The sequence below is a fragment of the Canis lupus genome, chromosome 9, assembly GCF_011100685.1.
Source record: "Canis lupus familiaris isolate Mischka breed German Shepherd chromosome 9, alternate assembly UU_Cfam_GSD_1.0, whole genome shotgun sequence".
In the NCBI taxonomy this organism is placed as follows: Eukaryota; Metazoa; Chordata; class Mammalia; order Carnivora; family Canidae; genus Canis; species Canis lupus.
Window position 1 is genome coordinate 60,824,566 of NC_049230.1, and position 21,031 is coordinate 60,845,596.

The window sequence follows — 21,031 nt, forward strand, 5'->3', positions numbered from 1 at the left end:
AGGCTGCAGGCTGCAAAGCCAGCAAGAGAATGCCATGGGTGGGGAAAAACCCCAACACCCAGATCCCAAACTTCTTCCTTCTGCCCAATACTGTTCTCTAGATTAAAAAATAAAATACACACCATCGGAGAGCAGCGGTCCCGGGCAGCCCTCGGCAGCACCAGGACTAAAGGATTATGTACAACCATTAGGTGAGATAGTTACATTACAGTCGAACACCAAGAACATTTACAAAAATTGTCAGACTTGCAATACAGATAAAAATCTGTGGAGAGTCTGTACACTTTTACAGTTTTTGCACTAAGTAAATAAGGCTCTCGGCCTGAGAGCTCACAACCCATGCCAAGGGCCGCCAGCACCAGACCCACGCTGGCCTCCTGCACCCTGCTGTCCGAGCCCTGGGGCCCTGGGAACCTCCCCCGTATTGCTAAGAGGCGCTCAGTCCGAGGTTGCTCTACGAGGCATTGAGGCATCGATGGGAGAGGGGTGGGGGGAGGAGGGGAGGGCTGGCAGGGCAGTGGGGGGAGAAGACCAAACCAGAGGACATCACTAGGGCCAGACCCTGCTCCTGTGGCCTGCCTTCCTGAGGTCTGTGATCCTTGGGGGCCTGCCCTCTCCTCACCAGCAAATCTCTGGCCTAACTGAGCATCTAAGAAGCCCCTCCCAGGGCACGGGCCAGGATGGGGTGCAGTGTGGTCTGGGCCACCCTTCCTGCACGCCCCAACCGGGTAGGCTCTGTGGTGACCTCGGCCCCTGGCAGAGGCGTGCCTCTGGCCCTAGGGGCTGGAAGGGCTCAGTGCTCTTTCCAAGGGTCTCCTCAGCTTCCTGAGGCTGAGGCAGAGGGGTGGCTCCTGTGGCTCGCAAAGCCCTGGCTCTGCTGTGGGGCAAACACCCAGCTCTTGCTGGAGATTACCCAGGGCTGGGTCTGGGAACAGGAAGGGACCGAGACAGACCCCAGCTCCTGCCCATCTACATCCTGCAAGGGGAGGGGGGGGTGCAGGGAGGGCTGAGAAGCCACAGAACAGCCTAGAGCTGAGGAAAACCGGCCCCAGCTGTGCCCCTCTCCTGTCTGCAGCGCCTGGGTCCTCGGCTGGGGCCCGAGAAGGGTGAGAAGGAGGCGGCCGCACACACGGGGCCTGGTGCAGGCCGCTGCTGTCTTGGAGAGGGAGCAAGTCTAACATCCTCCAGGGCCGCTATTTCCCATGCAGTGCGCACGCTCAATTTAAAAGGCCCCTGTGTTCCAGCAAGCGAGCAAGCGGGCTTTTGTTTCTAATGCATACTGTGAAAGGAAAAAAAATCACAATTATCCACCTTCTCAGGGCCTGCTGGCATTAGACTTTCTTTTAACCATCAATCAAGGAAGATCAGCCTTTCTCTCAGGGGGAGCACCAGCTGGTCACTCCCTGTAGGCCACCGTGCCCTGGTGCACTGGCCCCAGGAGAAGGGCAGGTACCAGGAACAGCGCCATCGGGGCCAACTCCACCCAGATCTTTGGCTTTGGGGAGCCCTGGGGTATCAGCCTGGGCCCAGGTGGCAAGTGAGAGAGGCTCTGGATCCTTCCCACAGAGACGAGGGCCCAGTAAAAAGAGCCAGGATCCTCACTGGGTCTATTTGGCAAAACAAATAAGGAAGGGGTGGGGGGTGCAAGGAATCTGGGAGCAGGTACAGGGGTGAATCCTTGGTTCCTCACAGCCAGGGAGGGTCCCCGGACAGGCAGCATGCAGTGGCAGGTGCTCAGGGTGGAGCCCTGCAGGGGACAGGAACTCCAATGGCTCCATCCTTCCCACCCTCTCCCTGCCTGCCAACCAGCCAATCAGCCCCTGGAACTGAGAGGCAGGTCCCCCAAGGCAGGGGCCTGGGCCCCCACCTCTTTCATCCTCCACCTCTGCGGGTGCTCCCTCCCTAGGGAGGGTGTAGGGACTACACGCACTCAGCCAGATCAAGAAAGAAAGGTGACACACACCAAATTCAATAACCAACAGAGACATATTTTGGCAGGCCCCCTGTGCCCCCAACGTGCAGTCTCTTTGGCCTGCACCGAACTCGCTTCTCGGGCCAGAAGAGAGGGGAGCAGGCCCACGCAGTGTCAGTCTGTCGAGGCTCCCTCCGTGGTACCTCCTGGACCGCAGGTGGAGGGAAGTGGGGGGGCCTGGGCCTCCCGCCCCCACGCTGGGGCTGTGACTGCAGGGGCGCTCCTCCCCAGGCCCTGGGTGAAGCCTGCCCCGGGCCACCAGTCCTCCCTCCTCGGGCAGGTTAACAATGGCTGCTGTTTCGGAACTCGCCGTTCTCAGTAATCTGCAATTTGGTGGGGTTGGTGGGGGAGACGCCGTTACGGGCTTGCATGCTGTACCTCTCTTTCAGCTGCGTCAGGGCACTCATGAGGCGGGCGTTGGCAGCGTCCAGTGAGGCGATGCGCTTCTCCTGGGGGCAAAGAGGGCATGAGCTGGGGACACAGGAGGGGCTGACCGGGACAGGGTGTCCCTGGGGCTGTGCGTGCCCACCAGGGGTGCTGAGGGGAGGTGTGGGGGGACCAGGAGTACACAGTGTGCAAGGGGCAGGGTCAAGGTACCAAGGCCATGGGTGGGGGCCATGGGTGTGTTGGGGAGGAGGCTGCAGAGCACGCAGCCTCAGTGCTGTGGCCCAAACCTCCTTGAGCCTGCCTTCCTAGGTCTCTCACACATCGCTGCTTCTCTCCAAACAGAACAGCCCTAGTGGTGTCATCCATCAGCTGCCTGAGCCCCAGGGGTGGCCGGAGCCCAGGGGTGCGTGCCCTCACACATATGCATGCGTGTGTGGGTGATGTAGAGGTCACAGCCCCTGGCTGGTCTGTGCTGTTTCCTGCCAGAGCAAGGCCTGGCCCCACTCCCAGGTGAGTGAGAGGAAGAGGAAGAGTGCAGTTAAAGAGGATGGAATCCAGAGCCTCTTACACATCTCCTCTCTCAGTGCAGTTGGGAAGCCATAGCTCTGAGCGAGAACCCCCCTGCTCCATCTGCCCAGCCTGCTGTCACCCCAAGCCATCCCCAATCCTCTCCCAAAAGCTTCTACTCTTGGGCTGGTACTGTTGGTGAAAGGTGGCACCCACCAAGTAGAGAAGGAGTTGTCCCACCCTTCATAGCCTGTCCTAGTGAGTCTGTGGTACACGGAGACCTCCAAGCCTGACTTCTCAGATCAGAGATCCCGGCCTCCTGTTCCTCCTTGGCTTTTACAGCGGGAGTATGACTGAGGATGTAGCAATGCCAGAGTCACCCCCTTGCTGACCCCAGGCCCTGAACACCTATGGCTGACCAAAGGGCCAGAACCCACCTGGGCATCAATAATCTTCTGTTTAGAGTCTACAGCTGCTTGCATCTCAGCATGGTCCTTCTTCAGCTCCTCCTCCACTGACATCAACCTGTGACCAGATACAAGAACAGTCAAGCTAGTGCTTGAGAGAGAGCTAAGGAGGTGGGGTGGGGCCTTGTAGGAAGAAGTGGTCATACCTGCACAGACGGGACATGCTAGGAGAGCCCCTCCCGCTGGCCTCCAGCCACGAACATGAGATGGGTCTGCTCTTTCCTTACACTTTATATGCTCCAGACTGTTCCCAAATCCCCCAGAAACCCTTGGAACTGTCCATTTCCTGATGTTCTTCCAGGAACCACGGTGGGTGGGAGTGGGGGTTAGATCTTCACTACCTCCCAGAGCAAGGCAGAGGATGTAACGTCATAAGGCGCGTGGCATGGGTGGGAAGATGAAAACCCTGAAGGGCTCTAGGGCTTTCTCCACCCACTTGGCATCATCAAGGCTATGCCAAGATGGGCCCAGCACTTGACGTAGTGAGATGAATAAAGTATAGATCTGCATCACTCGAAAGCTTCACAAGGCAGCAGGAATAGAGAGACAGGAAGACAGTGGCCATGCCCTGCATGGGAGGCCCTGGAAGCCATGGGAACAAAGAACAGGAAGTAGGTAACTGTCCAGGAGAGTGGGGTGGGGTACAAGCAAGGTCTGAAGGTGCAGTAATGAGCAGGGAAGATGGGAGGAACACCATCTGCAGAAGCTCAGAGCTAAGGCATGTGTGCATCTGCCATTAGCTGCTCTTTCCCTGAAACCCTTCCTGGCTTCATCTCGCTGGTTCATCACACACCTGTCAATCACAGTGGCTCACACCCACCTTCTGATGCTCTTCTGTTAGTTTCTGGATCCCACACTCTCTGGGTTTGCCTCCCAACTGGCAAGTCACTGCTCTGCAGATACCTGTCCTGTCGCCCCCCCGCCCACCCGCACGTCAGGGCTCCACAGGGGGTAGCCCCAGACCCATTGTTCTTGCTCTCCACTCTCCTCAGACAAGCTCGCCTGCTCCCAAGGATTCATGCCCATCTCTACTTGTACAACTTCTCCATGCCCGCAGAGCAGTGCCCTAAGCCCTGGGTAGGCACTGAGCCCCTGACACAGAAAGAGCATGGGGAGGTCAACGGTGCTGGGGCAGGAACCTACAGGGCTCTTGTGAGAAGTCAACAAGCACTGATCAGGGCAAAGGGGTGAGGAGCCATGCCAAGGGCTGTTGTCCTTGTCACAGGAGGATCAGACATTGGGTAAAGCCTGTGAGAGGCAAGGAGGAGGGAATGGAGAGAAGAGCGGCATTGGATAGTGTCAATAGTAAGGCAAATTACACTAGGGGAGAAAGACTATGCTTCCAGTGGGTTGGATAACAGGGACCAGATTTATCCTCCTGCCATCAAACGACAAGAAGAAACGTACTACAAAACCAAATGAAATATATGAAAAAATGGTTTCCAGACACTGAGCAACAGGCAGTGTGTCCTAAGAGAAGGGAACACATAAGCAGAGCCCTGCCCACTGCCTGGAGTGTCCAAGCCAAACAAAAGAAGGGAAGTAACATCACAGAGTCCATGGAGTCGAACAGACCCAGGGAAGCAGTACCCAAGAAGAGGAAGATACAGGGAGAACGCCACATATCTCCTGAGAGTGACCCTGGAGTCTTTGGCTGAGGACTGGTCTGTGTGCCTGTGAAAACACACCCAAGCAGGGGCAGGAACCACTGACACATCAGAACAAAACAACCTCAGGAAGAGTTCACACATCTACCTGGCAGAGTAGAAAGACATACTAACACAGGGACATAAAGTAGAATACCCAGAAGGAAACTGACTCAGCAGAAACCAGATCAGGCCAGATTAAAGGCTGCCCAGACCCACCCCAAAAAAGCTTAAACATAAGCCTCCAAAGAATCAAGCTAATTCCAAATAACTTCATTGTATCCCAGAACAAAGCCCAAAAAATATTTAAAAGAACACAAAACATCCCATACCTATGTAAAAATCACAATGTCTGGCATCCAACCAAAAATCACCAAACATACAGATACATAGAAAAATATAAGTAATAACCAAGAAGAAAATTAATCAATAAAAACAGACTCAGAAATGTCATAGGTGACAGTATTGGTAGACACTGAAACAATTATTGTAACTATATTCCACGTGTTTGAGAAAGTAGAAGAAGGCATAAGCATGATGAGAAGAGAAATGGACAGAATTTAAACCAAGCTGAAAGTCTGAAAGTAAAAAATATAGTATCTGAAATGAAATGAAAAAATACTGGATAGGATTAATAGATTAGACACCGAAGAAGAAATGATTAGTAACCTTGTAGACACAGGAACAGAAACCATCTAAGATTTAACAGGGGAAAAAAAGTAAAACAAGGAAAAAACAAAGTATCAATGCAACGTGGGACAATATAAAGCAGCCTAATGTATGTGTGATGGGATTCCCAGAAAAGACACTGGGCAGGCAGGACAGTATACCTACAGATCTAAGAGCTCAAACCCAAGAAACATGAAGAAAACCATGACAAGGATCAACCTAATCAAATTATTGGTAATCAGTGATTTAAAAAATATATATATTTAAAACAGCCAAAGAAATGAGAGTTTAAGTACAAAGGAACAGAAAATAATGACAGAATTCCTACTATTATAGCCTGACAATGAGGGCCCTATGGGGTCCACTGGCTGTTTTTGTAAATAGCCACACCACACATATAGTTCTGCTAAAACAGCAGAGTTGAACATTTACAGAGGCCATATGGCCTGCAAAGCCTAAAATATTTATTATCTGCCGCTTTATGGGAAGTTTCCAACTCCTGCCCTGAAGTGACAACAGAGACATAGCCTAATAAGCCAGTAAGAGATAAAATGCAATCATAAAAAATGCTCAATCCGAAAGAGTGCATGAAAAAAGGGAACAGAACAAACGGTATGAACAGAAAACAATAACAAGATAAGAGATTTAAACATACTGAAAATGACATTAAATGTAAATGGTCTAAACACTCAAATTAAAAGGCAGAAACTGCCAGATTATATTAAAAAGCAAGAACCAGCAATAAGATGTCTATACAAGAAATTCATTTATATAGAAAGACAGAGGTAGGTTAAAAGTATAAGAAAGGATATGCCTGGCTAATACTAGTCAAATTAAGTCGGGATACTTATGATCAACATTAAAAAAGTAGATTTCAGAGCAAAGAATATTATTAGAGATAAAGAAGGTGATTTTATAACAATAAAGATGTTGGTTCATCACCAGCACATAACAATCCGAGATGTGGATGCACGGAGTTTTTGTACATAAAGCTAAAACAAAAGAGAAATACACAAACCCATTATTACGATTAGAAACTTCAATATACTTTTCTCGGTAAGTGACAGAACAGTAAACAAGTAGACAGAAAAACCAGTATACAAGGATTCAAACGATGTTATCAACCGAACTGATAACTGACATTTCCATTAGGGAGGAAAGACATTGGGATGGGTTAGTAGAAATAAATGTGTTAAGTAAGACACTGAATTCAGGACATGCATTCCTCAGAGAGACGACACAATGAGGAAGCGGTGGCAAGTTTGCGAGGTGCTTCCATTCTTGGAACCACACACACCAAGTGAGCCAAGAACAGAGCTGGCGGTCAAGTGAACAGATTTGCAGTCACCCTGATTATAGGCTCTCCGCTCATGCTAACCATTTCGCCACAACGAACAAACCCACAGGTAAGTGAAACAATAATTAGGAGCAGAGAAACAGCCTAAATAGGAAGAACCCGGAAAGGGTTTCTGTAGCGGATAAAACATGAGGCCAGGTGGGGAGACTTCCTAGCTATGGGACATCTGCTAAATCTGTCCAAAGGACGGACTCTTGCAATATACAAACAAACAAGCTGTCAAATCCCACTGTCCTCTTCTTTTTTTTTTTTTTTTTTTTAATTTATGATAGTCACAGAGAGAGAGAGAGGCAGAGACACAGGCAGAGGGAGAAGCAGGCTCCATGCACCGGGAGCCCAACGTGGGATTCGATCCCGGGTCTCCAGGATCGCGCCCTGGGCCAAAGGCAGGCGCCAAACCGCTGCGCCACCCAGGGATCCCCCACTGTCCTCTTCTAACCGGTATTACTGTCATAAAGAAGTGAGCTTCATGACTGGGATGCCATGGATGGCTGGGATGCTACACCTTCACTGTACTCCCATGTCCTACAGACACGCATGAGGGTGTGCCCACCCTACCCATGGGTGGAAACAGCGAAAGAAGAGAAAATGGGAGGAAATCAACACAGTATGTGATATAAACAAGCTGTCAACAGAGAGGAGAGTCAGTGTCAAAGCTGACGGTCCCCTGGAAATTGTTCCTGGATAACCTACAGGAACCTTAAAACTCAACATATCCCAAACTGGCATGGCTGGGACACCTAAACTACTCTCTTAGAGACCCTCATCTCAGCAACTGGTACCATGACACCCAGATGCTCTCGGTAGAAATCTGGGGGTTATTATGCTTCCTCCTCCTTCACTCACTGAATGTAATGGACCTATTTATCCCTACTTTTCCTGCCCTGAACTGGGTCTTCACTGTGTTTCCAGGCACCTCCAATCCTACCTTCCCTGAGAGTGCTCACCAAGAAAACAGGACTCCTTACGGGGGTCACAGGTCCTATGTGTGCGGGCCTTGGTGACCTCGCTTCCGCCAGGCCCAACTTTGCATTCTACCCTCAATACACGCTACACCAGGGGGGACTCCCCACACTCCCTCCAGGCCTGTGCCACACTGTACGGGCTGCCTGAGGCACCCTCCTTCCTGGCTCACCCTGCGGCTGATCAGCCCTTCCTCCGATGAAGAAGGCAGCACACAGGTCTGCCTGCTGTGTGTGTAGGGCGACCAGAACTGGCCCAGGCAGGAAAAGGCTGCCCTACCTGCTGATGATGCCCTTCATCTGGATGTCCTTATCCTCCTGCTGCCGCCGCAGCCGCTCCTCACCCTCTTCCAGCCGTGCCTGGTACTCCAGTACCAGCTTCTGCGTCGTCTCCTCCTGGCACTTGAACAGGGTCTCATACTCCTCCAGCTTCTTGGTAGAGATTCGCAACTTGTCCTGTAGTACTGCCAGGTCCTGCCAGGAGGGTGGCGTGCCATAAGCACAGCACCCATGACAGAGAGCACAGCCTCGTGAGCCAGAGCAAGAGCACAGGGCGGGACCCAAAGCCTGTCCCCGTTCAGGGCTCTCTCCCTTCCAACCTCCCACCTCTGTGGCCTGACCTTACAGCTATGAGGGAACGAAGACTCAAACCCAGGTCTCAAGAAGTAAGGGCTTAACTAGGACATAGATTTTTTTTTTTTTAAATAATAAACAAATGTTAAAAAACACTGCTGGATGATACTAAGATCTGACAGCGACCTGAGAGATATGGGCTCTACAGAAGGAGAAACTGAGGCCCAGAAGACAAGGTGACCCAGTCCCATGGAGTGACTGACCAGTGGGGTGAGATCCTAGCCTCCCAGCCTCTATCTGACCCTAAAGCAAGGGTGGTAGCTGGGGAAGGGACAGGGAGAGAAAGGTTAAAGGCAAGATAGAATCAACACTAGAATTAAGCAGTTGGGGGCCGTGTACCATGACAATAGGGGATTTTGCGAAGGCAGGAAGAGCCTCCCCTTGTGCCTCAGGCAATGGAGGCCTAATTCACATCAGCAAAGGAGGCTGCAAGTCCAGAGACAGGTGAGAGGTCCAGACCCAAGCTAAGCTCCTAAAGCAAAACTGGACCCGTAGGAGAGCCTGGCTCTGGGAGAGATGATCCTGGCCCATCCCAAGTCTCGCTCGGCTGGCCAGAGACGGGGACGATCCTCCCTGACAGAGGCAGTACCAGGTCTCCAGGGAGATCGAGATAACAGGATTTGCCTGTGAGAGTTAATAGCAGAGAGGATGAGAGAAGCAGCTCATTCATCCAAGGAACAGCAAGGAAAGAGGGCACTCTGGCTGCAGCCTGAGCCCCGCAGTCATTCGAGCGAGCGGTCCTTGTGGTTCATGAATAGGACTCTGGGCCTCCAAGAGGTGCAGAGCCCGGTGCCCCCGCTCACACAGGGAGCCTGAGCTGAGGCTGGCCCTCCTTGCTGTGCAACCAAACTCTGGCCCTTGGAGCACTGTGCCCCATGTCCCCTCATCCCCTCCACGAAATTATGGTGAAAGCAGGTGGATGCAGCAGACTAAGGGAATGGCAGAGGGTGGCGGAATGCAGCATGGACATGAACCTCGCCCCAGGCCAGGAGGAGGGAGAGCTGCCACCCCAACCTCCACACCCTTGCCTGAGAGGCTGCTAAAGGGTTTCCAGGGCTGAGGCGAGGGCATCTGGGTGGAAGGAGTGGCTGCCATTCTGAGGTGGCCTGGCACTGGGTCCTGCAGCTACCTGGGCTTTGGCCTGTAGGAGGACATGAGAACCAGCCATGGATCCGGGGCAGCTTTGGGAAGACAATTTGGGAAGACAGAAGCCCCCCGACTGCCCCACTAAATGTGAAATGTGCGTGGGGGTGGAATGTGGATATTTTAGAACCATCTTTCCCCTAGGAGTAAGAGACAGGAAGTGGGTGAGAGCCAGGTTCTGGACAGGCACAAAGCCAGAGTGGGGGGCCTGGTTGGGGGCGGCCCTCCCAGCTGTCTTGGGAACCCACACCTCTCTGCCTCCTCAGGCACGAAGCTCCCCGTGACGGTCTCCATGTGCCTCTTCGGCACTCCCAGTCCTCAAGCCCCAGACTCTCAGAAGCTTAGTGGCCAGGGCACTCAGGGAAGGGGCCTCCCCCAGAGGTTTGAGGACCAGGTCCCAAGAGTCTGGATTTAGTACCAGGTGAGTCCCATGTGCAGCCTGTAGAAGAATCCTCAGCACTAGGCTAAATCCCTCTTGCTTCTTTTCTTCCAGTCCACTGGCTGCTGTCTTCATGGGGGACAGGGGTTGACAGGGGACTGGCCATACCCAGGGAACAAGCAGCACCCCTCAGTTGGGGCTCCAAGGGAGAGAATGTTGCCAGTGAAACAGGAACAGGCAGCCCCGCCCTGCCCCAAACTGCCAGGGTCTGGCTTTACCTTTTCTGCTTGGCTGAGCTCCTCCTTACTCCTTAGCTATCCCTGTGGGGGGGGTCTGGGCCCAGGCCCTCGTCTTCTAACAACTGCGCGTTCATGGTCAAGAGCCAAGCAGCCGTGCGGTCCAGGGCATTGGGGCTCACGGGTGAAGGGCCCTACAATGAAACACAGCTGTGAGGGGCTGGAGGGAGGCAGGGCAGTGGCACCAGGTGAGTCACCTGGGACAAGTAGCTCAGAGACATGGCAAGGGTAGGGGACTTCCAGCTGGCCAGGCGGCTACTGATAGAGTCCCCAACCCAGGAACTCCCACCCCCGGATGGCAGCCTGGGCGGAGTCCAGAGCCCAGGTGGCCTGAGTGCCCCCCCTCTGCCAACCCGATGAGAGCAAGTGAGCTCAGCCAGGCAGGCGGGCATTCAACCCAGAGCACATCCGTCCCATATACTGTGTGCGGGCCCAGGGTGACATGAAAGACCTGGAGGCCAGCTCAGAGCACGAAGGCAGGGGTGCTGAGGGTCTGGGCAACTCCTACCCTGGGTGGGGCCTTAAGAGGCCTGGAACGAGACCGATGGACCCCTCCCTCTTTGCTCATGTCCCCAGCTGCCCTTGGGGAAGTGGCAGAGAGACCCCGAAGCCACACTGTCCCTGGTTCAAAGGGTTCACACAGGGGCCAGTGGGCTCCGGGGAAGAGGGGAGGTGGTGTGTGTGGCATGTTGGTGGGATAGGGCCGAGTGTGGCATCATTCAGCATGGGATGGCAGCTGAGTACAGGTGAAATGACTAGGAGGAGCAGCACAACATGGGTGGGGTGTGACAGCCTGTCCGCCTGTGAGCGCAGCCTGCCCTCAGAAAACAGCACTGACCTGCTTGTGCACCACGCGAGGTTTCAGCTCTGGGCTGTCACCCTTGGACGAGGATGACGGCTGCCGAAGCCGGGCTCCAGGGCCGGCCCAATCAGGCGAGGCGGATGCCAGGGTTCCACTGGAGGGCCGTGGGTACTGCAGTGTGCTGAGCAGGGTGGGTGGCGTCCGGCCGCGGGGCGCAGGAGGCGGGGGCGGGGGCGGGGGCGGGGGCTGGTCAATCCTTCGCTGGGGGCCAGCACTGTTCTGCCGAGGCACCGTGGGCTGCCCGCCCTTCTCAGTCAGTGACATCTGCCGCCGGGCCAGATCCCCGGGTCGCCGGGAGAGCTCCTCGGCGGCACTGCTGAAACTTCCCAGCTTGGCAGCTGCCGTCAACTCCTCACTGTTGCTGTGGGAGCTCAAGGAGCTGTGGCCCTCAGAGCCAGAGTCGCCAAGGCCACGGGGCGAAAGTGGCAGGCCAGCCGCCATCTGGTACACAGGGTTCTGGAAGGAGAGTGGCGCCAACAGCTGGGGCCGGCCAGGGGCGCCCTCGGAGGTGCCCGGCGTGGTCGGTGTCTGGCCTGCCCGCCGTACTGTCGCCAGCCCCGCCAGGCTTGCTGGGGCTGTCCGGGCTGGCCACCCGGCCGCTAGCTGAGATGCTGGCGTCTGCCCATCAGTAGTGAGGGCATCGGGGCCTGCCGGGGAGCCTGCCTCCCCATCCAGTGTGCGGGCATCTTGGAGGTCCACCATAGACAGGCTCTTGCCACCATTGGCCATCTGAAGATCAGGTTCGTTGGCTTCTGAGTAACTCGAGCTGCGGGCAGGTGAGGGCTGGACCCCGGAGGACCTTGTGACAAAAAACAAGTCCTTGTTTTCGGGGGTTGGAGACGGTAACCGGGTGAAATCTATCAGACTGCAGGGAGACAAGCACACACAGGGAAAGAAGGGGGAAGAGAAGAACTGTGAATGCGGCTAAGGCGGGTCCAGACCGAGAGCCCTGCCAACCTGCCAGGGCCTGGCAGCCTGAGCCAGGGCTGTGAGGGGAGGGGGAAAGGGGGCAGGGAGAGGAGGTGCGTGGGTTGCAGAAGTGGGCGAAGCTTGGGACCAGCGGCCTGGCTGCAGTACCAAACCACAGCCCCGGCAGCGCCCCCACTCCCCGCCCCCCACCCCCCAGAAGCCACCACAGGGGCTGAGGGGCCGGAGAGCTGCTGCTGTACAGCACCTCTCTTCCAGGGGCTGTCGCTGCTAGTTCCAGGCCAGGCTGCCTGGCGTGCTCACTCCCACCTCAGCTGCACCTTGGGACACCGGGTGCTGAAGCCCGGAGTGTTCCGGAAAATCCCCCTTAGCTAAACCCAAACCCGCAGTGCAGTGGCTCTCTACTATCCAAGGGTCCTGCACTAAGGACCCTGACTTCAAAGCCACAGGGGCTCCTGCTGCCTCTTCCCTCTTGTTCCTCAGCAGACTGACAACCAGAGTGGGGACCTGGTGAAGCCCCGCCCCCCGCCCCAAGCCCAGCCTCCTGTCGCCACCTCTGTCTGACTGGCAGGCGGGGGCTGCTATTCCTGGTAAAAACAAGGAATCAGAGAAGGATCCAAGACGTGACTCAGGCAGGGAGGGTCTGCACCTGCAGAGGCAGGCCTACCCTCCCCCAGCCTCCCAGCCTCTCCGCGGCCCCTCCCTGGAAGCTGGCTCCTTAGAAAGCACAATGTGGTAGGTCAGGTGGGCTTTGGAGGGAAGGTTGTGGGGCGTGGGGGTCAACAGGGCTCTGAGCCGGTAGGGATCCAACAGTGGGGAGCTGGAGATGGCCTAGCCTGGGACAGAGAGGAAGCACCAAGGCCCAGCTGATGGGCCTTTGGTGGGGCCTTTGTAGGCACCTGGGACTAGATACCAGCAGAAGTAACCAGAGAAAGCCAGACCAGACACGGGCTTTGGCTGTCCTCCTGCACACCCAGGGCGGGTCTGCTGGGAACCCACGTGCCTGGCTACCTCTTAACCAAGGTGTGTCCTTCACCTCAACTGCTCTGCTTCATGGGGCAGGTGGTATGAATGCCCTCCCCCCCCCGCCACCCCCCAGACTCCGAGGGAGCTGGGAAATGCATCTAGGCCTCTGCATCTCTGGCCGCGTCCTGGGCTCCAGTCCCATGTACCACACACCCTAGGTTCTTGATCTCAGTGCCCTCGCCCGCACACAAGCCTGCTGTCGCTGCTGCCTCACAAGCCCCAGCCTGGCCCCTGGGAGGGAGGGAGGGAGTCTATGAGTGAGGCATAAATGGTTCACTATAAACACCAAGTCTTTCAAAGGTATATCTTCATTTTGACATTAAAATTTGAGACCATTCTGCCTCCTTGTTCACTACATGCTTTATTTACAGGGCACTAGGGCTTGGGGCTGAGGGCTCAGACTATAGGATGGGCCTCAACACCTCTCCTAGCTTCTCGAGCTCCCAGCCTCAAAGCCTTGCAGTCACCTGGGCTCCTGCTGAAAACACACACGTTGTGGTGCCACTTCTGCGGGTTCTGATCAGACCCAGGAAAGACCACAGAGTATTTTAATCACACACCTGGGTAATCTAGAAATATTTGGGATCGGTAATGGCTCTGCAACAGAGCATATTTCTCCAAATCTCTCCCCAAGGCTTTGTGCTAGTTCCTCTATGTTGAATGCCTTTTCCACCAATAAAAATGTTACTTTTCCTAAGTAACCCAATATGGTACCACTTCTCCAAGAAGCCTTCCCTGATTTTTCCCAAATGGAGGCTCCCTGCCTACAGCCTGCCCAACATTTCAGGTCTCATCCAGCTTACTTTATAAACACCTGTGTAGACATCCTCCTCCCCAACTGAGACTGCAGACACTTGCACCTGGTCTGCATGTGTACCCCATAACCCCCAGTATGCCCAGCAGCTCTTACCCAGAGAGATCATTCTCAATCACCATCTTCTGCAGCCCAGCCGAGATGCTGCTACTGCCAGAGCCAGGAGTGGAGGCCAAGTCGTTGGTCCCTGTGAGCTGCCCACTGCCTGGGGTGTTCAATGCTGTGTGGACGTCCCTCAGGATTCGAGGCAGGGGCCCCAGTTTGGACACAATGCTCTGTAAATACACAGCAAGAGTCAGGTGTGATCTGTGGGCAGCCACTTGGGGAGGCCAAGTGCCCTGCAGCTGCTGTGGTTCAAAATTGCCAAGGAGCAACTTGGGAAGGCAGGCCCTGCCCTCCCCGACCTGTGAGATCCAGCAGGTATGGAAAGTGGCTGAAAAGGACAGGAATCTGCAAATGCGTATTTTCTCCAAGCTTCTCAGCTATTTGGTGGGGGAGGGGCACAAAAGGCCCAAAGGAAGAAATGGTGACCTAGCCCAAGCCTTCAACCTGTGTTTGTCCTATCTCTGTGCCCAGAGAGAGGAGCCCAGGTGGAACCTCAGAATTTGCCACAGTGACACCTCCCTATCTGAGAGGTTTCTGGAATGGTCCTCTGCTTATGCACTGGCTTCCATGACTTTGTGCAAAAAGAATGTGGAAACTCACGCAGTCAACACAGCACAGGCTTGAGGGGCAAACAGCTGGATTTGAAATCCTTGCTGCACCACCGTCAGCTGTGGCGGCACCTGCCACCTTCCCTTTGCCTGCTCCTACAGATGTGGAGGCTGGAGGTCGGCACAGGGACTCAGTAGGCAGTGGCTGGTGCTGGCAGCGGTGGAGGAAGAGAGAGCCTTGGCCTCACTGCCATGGCCATCACCCTCCAGCGCCTCTCACAGCCAAAGGGCAGCGGACATCCGCAAGCAGAAGTGACAGCAACAGAGAAACACTGGGCCGGACTCGAGTGTCCAGCAGCAGTGCAGGGGCCTGTGTGCGGCCATCGGAAGGGTCACAGCAGCGGTGCAGTACGTGCTGATGTGAGAGGGCGACAACAGGGTGAGTGAGAGATGCACGCTGTGGTGCCCCCAAGAGTTTTCACTCTAACACAAGTGAAAAGGGAAAAGAATGCAGTGCCTGCGTGCGTACTTAACACACGTACAGAGATATCAGGAAAGCTGCACACCGGAGAGCCCTGAGTGGTCACCTCTGGGAAATGGGACAAGAGCAGGGACACCTTCCAACCTTGTTTAGGCAGTAACTACTTTTGTAAGGCAGCCTCTTAAAGCCTGGGAAGCACCACATATTCTAGAGGTGGAGTCTGGCAGGACTGGCCCTTGCTGCCAAGAACCCGTTCACTGTGTGGGCTGGGGCTACGGGGGCGACAGTGGAACCCCATGCCACGGAGGGCGCATGCTGGGTGGCTGCAGCAGAGTAAGATTTTCAACGGATGGTCAAGGGCACTTCCGGAAAGGTCCCCTTTGTGCCTGATACGTGCAGCATCTTCAGAATCTACATTTTTCACCTCAGTGGCCTTAAAACCTAGAATGAGGACATTTTTGGAGGAGCAGCTACAGATGATCGCATTTCTCACAGGTAGAGAGCATGCCCTCATGCCCCAATCTGTCCTCTTGATGCGGAGTTTGCAGAGGCATAGCTAAAGCCCCATTGTGCGGAGTGGGCCGCCATAGCAGGAGCTGGCGAGTGAATGCGACGCTCCCCACCAAGGAAATGGGCCCCAGAGATCGCCCAGTGCATGCTGACAGGGCCTGGGTTGGAACCTCAGGCTCCAGCACTTGGGTGGGCAAACACTTTACCCCCCACCCCAACAGTCTGTCTGGAGGAACATCCCCCAGCTCTGTGGCATCCTCTAGCCCAGCCCCTGACCTCCCGCAGCCCATGGGGCCAGGCACCTGCTCTAGCTGGCTGACAGCCTCCCAGAGCAGTGAGTGCAGACTAGATAGCTCTCGGCCCAGATCGATGTAGCCCTCGAAGCCGGCTGTGTTGGAGATGGTCTCGGGGTTGGAGATCTCCAACAGGAAGCGTTGCATGTTGGTCCACTCGTGCTCCAGGAACTGGTTCATGAACGACATGTACTCCTCCTTGCTGCCAAACCTGGATGGAGGGCAGACTGGGTAAGTGCCCTGGGCCCCATCCAGGAGCCCCCTTCTCTGAGGCACCCTGCCTCCTTAGCTCCCACCCTTCTTCGCCCACTGTGGCTGCCTCCCTTACAACTCTCTCTCCGAGCTGACCGGTCTGCTCTGACTCAGGGCCCTCTGGTCTGCTGGTTAAGCCCAGAGACCCCTTTTCTGGGCCTTTCCTCATAAGACCTCCCTCCTCTTTCCCTGCCAGTCAATCTCCTTCCTTTTTCCCTCCAAGTTTCAATGGCTTAGTGCACACCTGACTTTCAATGCATGCTAGGTAGGTCTCTCTGCTGAGCTTTCAGATGTGTACACCCATGGGCACTTCCCCTGTATTTGGCCTGGCCAAGTCTGGCATCAGCTCTGTCACCCCAAAACCCATGCCCGCCTCCACCAGGCTTCCTATCCTAAGTGAGGATACCACCGTCCCCAACAGAGCTGAGCCAAAAGCCTGGTGGTGTCCAGCTTCTCCCTCTCTAGCTGCTAAGACCTGCTGACTCTATCTTCCAGTCACCCCTGACCTTGTGGCCACTGCTCCTGCGTCGCCACCCCTTGCCCCCCAACACTTCCACCTCAGTTTCTTTTGTGGGAGGGAACCACGGCTACCCTCTCTCTCATCCTGTCTCTCAGCTTCCCCCTGTGCTCCCTCCAACCCTCATGCCCCAGGCTTGCAGGCTGACAGGTTCAGGACGCAGAACAGATGAGGGCTAGCCTCCCTCTTGCCTCAAGCCTGCTAGTGGCTCCCACTCCCCTGCCTGCACTTCCAGGCCCTGCTGACCACTTATGTCTCACCTCCCACTCCTGGCCTGGCACGTGATGAACCAGGAAGGCCAGGGTGCCTCATCCTGCCAGCACCCGGCCCTCCCAGGGTCTGCCCCGCCTCTGCTCCTGCTTGCCTCCTCCTGACCTGCAGCAGGGGGTACATCTCCTAGGCCAACCAGCCTGGGGCCTCCTGAGAGGCCTGCGTGTCTCTCTCTCACTGCTCTGCTGCTTATTCCACATCTCTCTCCATGTGGAAGTAGGGGGCCGGAGCTGGGGCCAGCTATGACTCAGGGAGGCCTGCTGTGGGGCTCCATCTACTACACTGTGAACAAGCCCTTCCGTTTCCATCCACTCACTCCAAGGTACAGCAGAGAACACTGAAGTGCTTTATGAGCAAAGACATCTTTCACGGCATCAAACAAGGGCAGTCTGAAACAAGCTGAGAGCTCAATCACACGGGACGGGTTAAAGAAACATGGGTCATTCTCCCTCGAAGGTGTATTAGTCTTTCATTGCAAAATGAGGCTTATGAATTTTAAGTACACGGGATAATCCTTATGATAAAACGTTAATTCAAAACAGCAGAAGGAAAAAATACCTCCTCTTCTCACCTTTGAAAATTAAGGAAACATATCCAAATGCCATGTACTTTTTGTAGGGGGAGGATGAGGTGTGGAGATTTTATTTTGCAAAACGGGGAAGGGAAGAACTGAGGATAACAGGAACAGAAGCGGGAACCACTGTGCAGCCCAACTCTAGGGCACAAGGACCCATGGCCATCCCAGAGGCTCCAGATGCTGCCGGAACTCTGCCCACGGGGGGGCCCAACACTCACTTGGCGAAGTTGGCCAGGTTCTGGGTGACCTTGGCGATGAGGGTGAGGGTGCGGGCGGTGCGGTCATCGGGGTACTCCTGCAGCAGGTTGAAGAGCGAGGGCGACATGATGGCTGGGCAGAGGAAGCGCAGAAACAGGGAGGCACTGATGAGCCGCTCGCTGATGTCCGGCCGCCCGCGGCTGCTGCACTCCTGTCGCCATGAGGCAAACACTTCTTTCAGCTCCCGCGGGAAGACACTGCAGGGACAGAGGTGGGAGGCGGTCATTGGGCCAGGGTTTGGGGCAGAGGGTTCAGAGCCTGGACACAGCCTGTGAGCCAGGTCGCGGGGGAGCCACCCAGCACGGTGGGGGCAAAGGGAGTGCCTGGTGGAAGGAGCAGGGCCACGGGAGCTCCAGGCTGGACTGAGGGCTCTCCACAAAGGGGGGCTGGCAGGGGATAGGCACAGGCCCAGAGAGGCTAGAGCACACAGGAGCCAGGTCTCCGTCCCAACCAGAGCCGATGGCAACAGCGAGCTTGCCACAGGGCCTCACCCTTTGCCTCAAACACCAGGCAGGAGGCTCTTCCCGGGCAGGGAAAGGACAACACAACCGGAACAGACTAGTGCTCCCTGGATGCCATCACTGGCTGCTGAGACTCACTCCTTTTGCTTGAATGTCCAGGACCCGGACACCAGAATGATCAAGATGGGGATAAGATGAGAACACAGCTCTCTACTTTCTAGGCAGGGAGGGAAATGGGAGGCAGTGAGCTCCCCAGTGGGGCCCAGTGAGGGTGGGCAGGGTTCCAGGCACCCAGCTGGGCGCTCTCTCTGCTGGGCACCTGCAGCCTGCCACAGTCAGGGCCCCCTGACCAATCTTTAAGTGGTTTTCCTATCTTTTCACCCTGAAAGACACACCTCCCACCCTTGGGCATGCCGGGCCCCAGCACTCTGTGGACATTACACTGTCTCTGTTACTAGCTCAGGGTACTCTGAGCAAGTGCCTGGCCTCCCCTGAACTTCAGTTCCCTCACTCTTCCGTTGAGAACAGGGTCTGCCCTGCCAAGTTCACGGGACCATCTCAAGGCCACAGGAAGCCTTGATCAACTCGAAAGGCTTTTGCCTGGCAAGCTCAGCACCTGCCCAGTGGGCTCCGTGCAGTGCATGTGCCTGAACTAATAGGAGTGTGCTGGAGAGATGGGGGGAAGGGAAGGGGCTCCAGCCCAGGCCCTCAAAGTACCTTACACAAGACCAGGCCGGGGGCAGCTGCTGAGCAACATCTGTTGGCGGCCCTGTCCAGAACGGAAAGGTGCCTCTGGGCCTCTGACAAATACCAGAAAGAGGAAATGGAAAATTGTCCACGGATATGTTTCTCTGCGTCCCACACCCAGTCTGCTCTGGGAACAGGAGGAAGAGGGTGAATGCACAGCCCAGCCCAAAGGTGGGAAGTACATTCCCCAAGAGTTCAGGGCTATGCCTCCACCCCCAGGCCCAGGGGTCATCTGGCCCAGCCCAAGGGGCCAAACTGGCCCTAGGGGGATTACCTTGTGTGGCCCAGGGGCAGAGGGAGCCGGCAGGAGGACAGTCACTCTAGTGGCTCTGGCTGTTGCCTCCACTCCCTTCCCAAGGCTGTCACTCACCTCGCAGCCTAACTCTGCCTGTCTTTCAGGAGCAGCAAACCATTCCCGGGCCCTCCTAGGTCCAACCCCGAGCTAGTGGATTCATCTGCCTCCAGTGTGCTCCAGGTACACGTGAGAAACAGATCTGGACACAGGCATAGCCCCACTCTGATGGGATTAGGGCTGTGGCAGAGGTTGGGAAAGAGGTGCCTGGGAGGGGTGGGTGAGACCACCATGTCTGATACAGTGAAGGGGGGCCACAGAGGGGAGGCAGGTTTAAGACCTTAGAGCAGGGAGGGAGGGAGTGTGTGGAGGTGAAAGTATGGGGTGAGGGAGGCCTTGCCAAAGAAAGGAGTAAGATACGGAGGAGGAGGCAGGGTGGCACCCCTGTGGACGGCTGAGAGGTCTCGCTTGCAGCCATTCCCCTGCCCCAGTGGGGGACACCTGAACAGGGCCCTGCTGCCCTGCTCCCTGGTGCTGCAGCTCCGGCACCTACCACAGTGCCTGGCACATAGACAGGGTCTGCTAAGACACTGACAGGTACACTGCCCTGTCCAGATTCTCAACACCATGTCCTGCATATATTCCAGGATACTCCTTTACATCTGAGAGCCCACAAAGGACCAGGACGGGGGCCAGGCAGAGGGGGGTTCCAAAATCCCAGAGCCACCACGTGGCAGCTATGTGAGGCTGCAGCTGTGTCAGCAGTGCCCTTGCTAAACCTCCCCTCTGGGGACGCCTGAGTGAGTGGCTCAGCCTTTGGCCCAGGGTGTGATCCTGGAGTCCCGGGTTCAAGTCCCACATCGGGCTCCTTGCATGGAGCCTGCTTCTCTCTCTGCCTGTGTCTCTGCCTCTCTCTCTGTGTGTCTCTCTCTCATGAATAAATAAATAAAAATCTTAAAAAAAAAAAAACAAAAAAAAACCTCCCCTCTGTAGTTTACAAGTTGGGGGCGATGGAGCCGAAGGGCCTCGCCCAACACCCCCCGGGTGCCCTGGCACAGGAGGGGCAGGGCCTGGGGAAGGGGCCCAGTACTGACCAGTAGGAGTTGATGATCTTGCAGAAGGCCAGCTCGCAGCACATCTTGAGGTTGCCCTGGTGCTCAGGGAGGTCGGCGGCAGAGCATTTGCTTGGGTCGACTTCACAGTTCTCATCTGACTCATATAGTGCTTTGATGAACTCACCTGGGGTCAGGAGGGCAGGGAGAAGAAGTAAGGACTGGTCGCCCCGGCCCCACTCTGCCCACCTGCTAGCCTGCACCTGCCCTACCTAGCGCATCCTGCAGGTACTTCTGGCCCACCAGCTTGAGGTACTCTTCAATGGCCTTTGTAGCCAGCGTGTTCTCCCGGAAGATAAGGTGCTCGTTTTCCCCGCAGCGGTCTACCTCTGACATCATTAGGTCCGTCAGGAAGTCCTGGGAAGGCAGGAGGTGAGAAGAGCAGACATAGGCAGGACCCTAGGATCCCAGACCCGCTCTGCAGCCGGAAGTGTTCACTTCTTGAGGCTGCTCTGCTGCCGTGCTGCTGGTGCCCACCTTTGGGGGCCGCTGGGAGGTGAGCAAGAGCAGCCTGTGGAGGGCAGACACCTAGAGATGGTGACACAATGGGGGAGGCAGTCC

General features: G+C 55.7%; 1 protein-coding gene across 1 annotated transcript in view; it reads right to left on the bottom strand.

The window, feature by feature from the left end:
* Positions 1–2,253: 2,253 nt before the first annotated feature.
* Positions 2,254–21,031, bottom strand: part of DAB2IP (DAB2 interacting protein) — a 120,413-nt gene continuing 101,635 nt past the window's right edge. Inside the window, 11 exon segments of the mRNA XM_038549475.1 lie at positions 2,254–2,421; positions 3,304–3,391; positions 8,248–8,441; positions 10,401–10,438; positions 10,441–10,552; positions 11,257–12,145; positions 14,144–14,322; positions 15,994–16,195; positions 17,819–18,055; positions 20,453–20,597; positions 20,683–20,827. Coding sequence (XP_038405403.1) covers positions 2,254–2,421; positions 3,304–3,391; positions 8,248–8,441; positions 10,401–10,438; positions 10,441–10,552; positions 11,257–12,145; positions 14,144–14,322; positions 15,994–16,195; positions 17,819–18,055; positions 20,453–20,597; positions 20,683–20,827 — 2,397 coding nt within the window.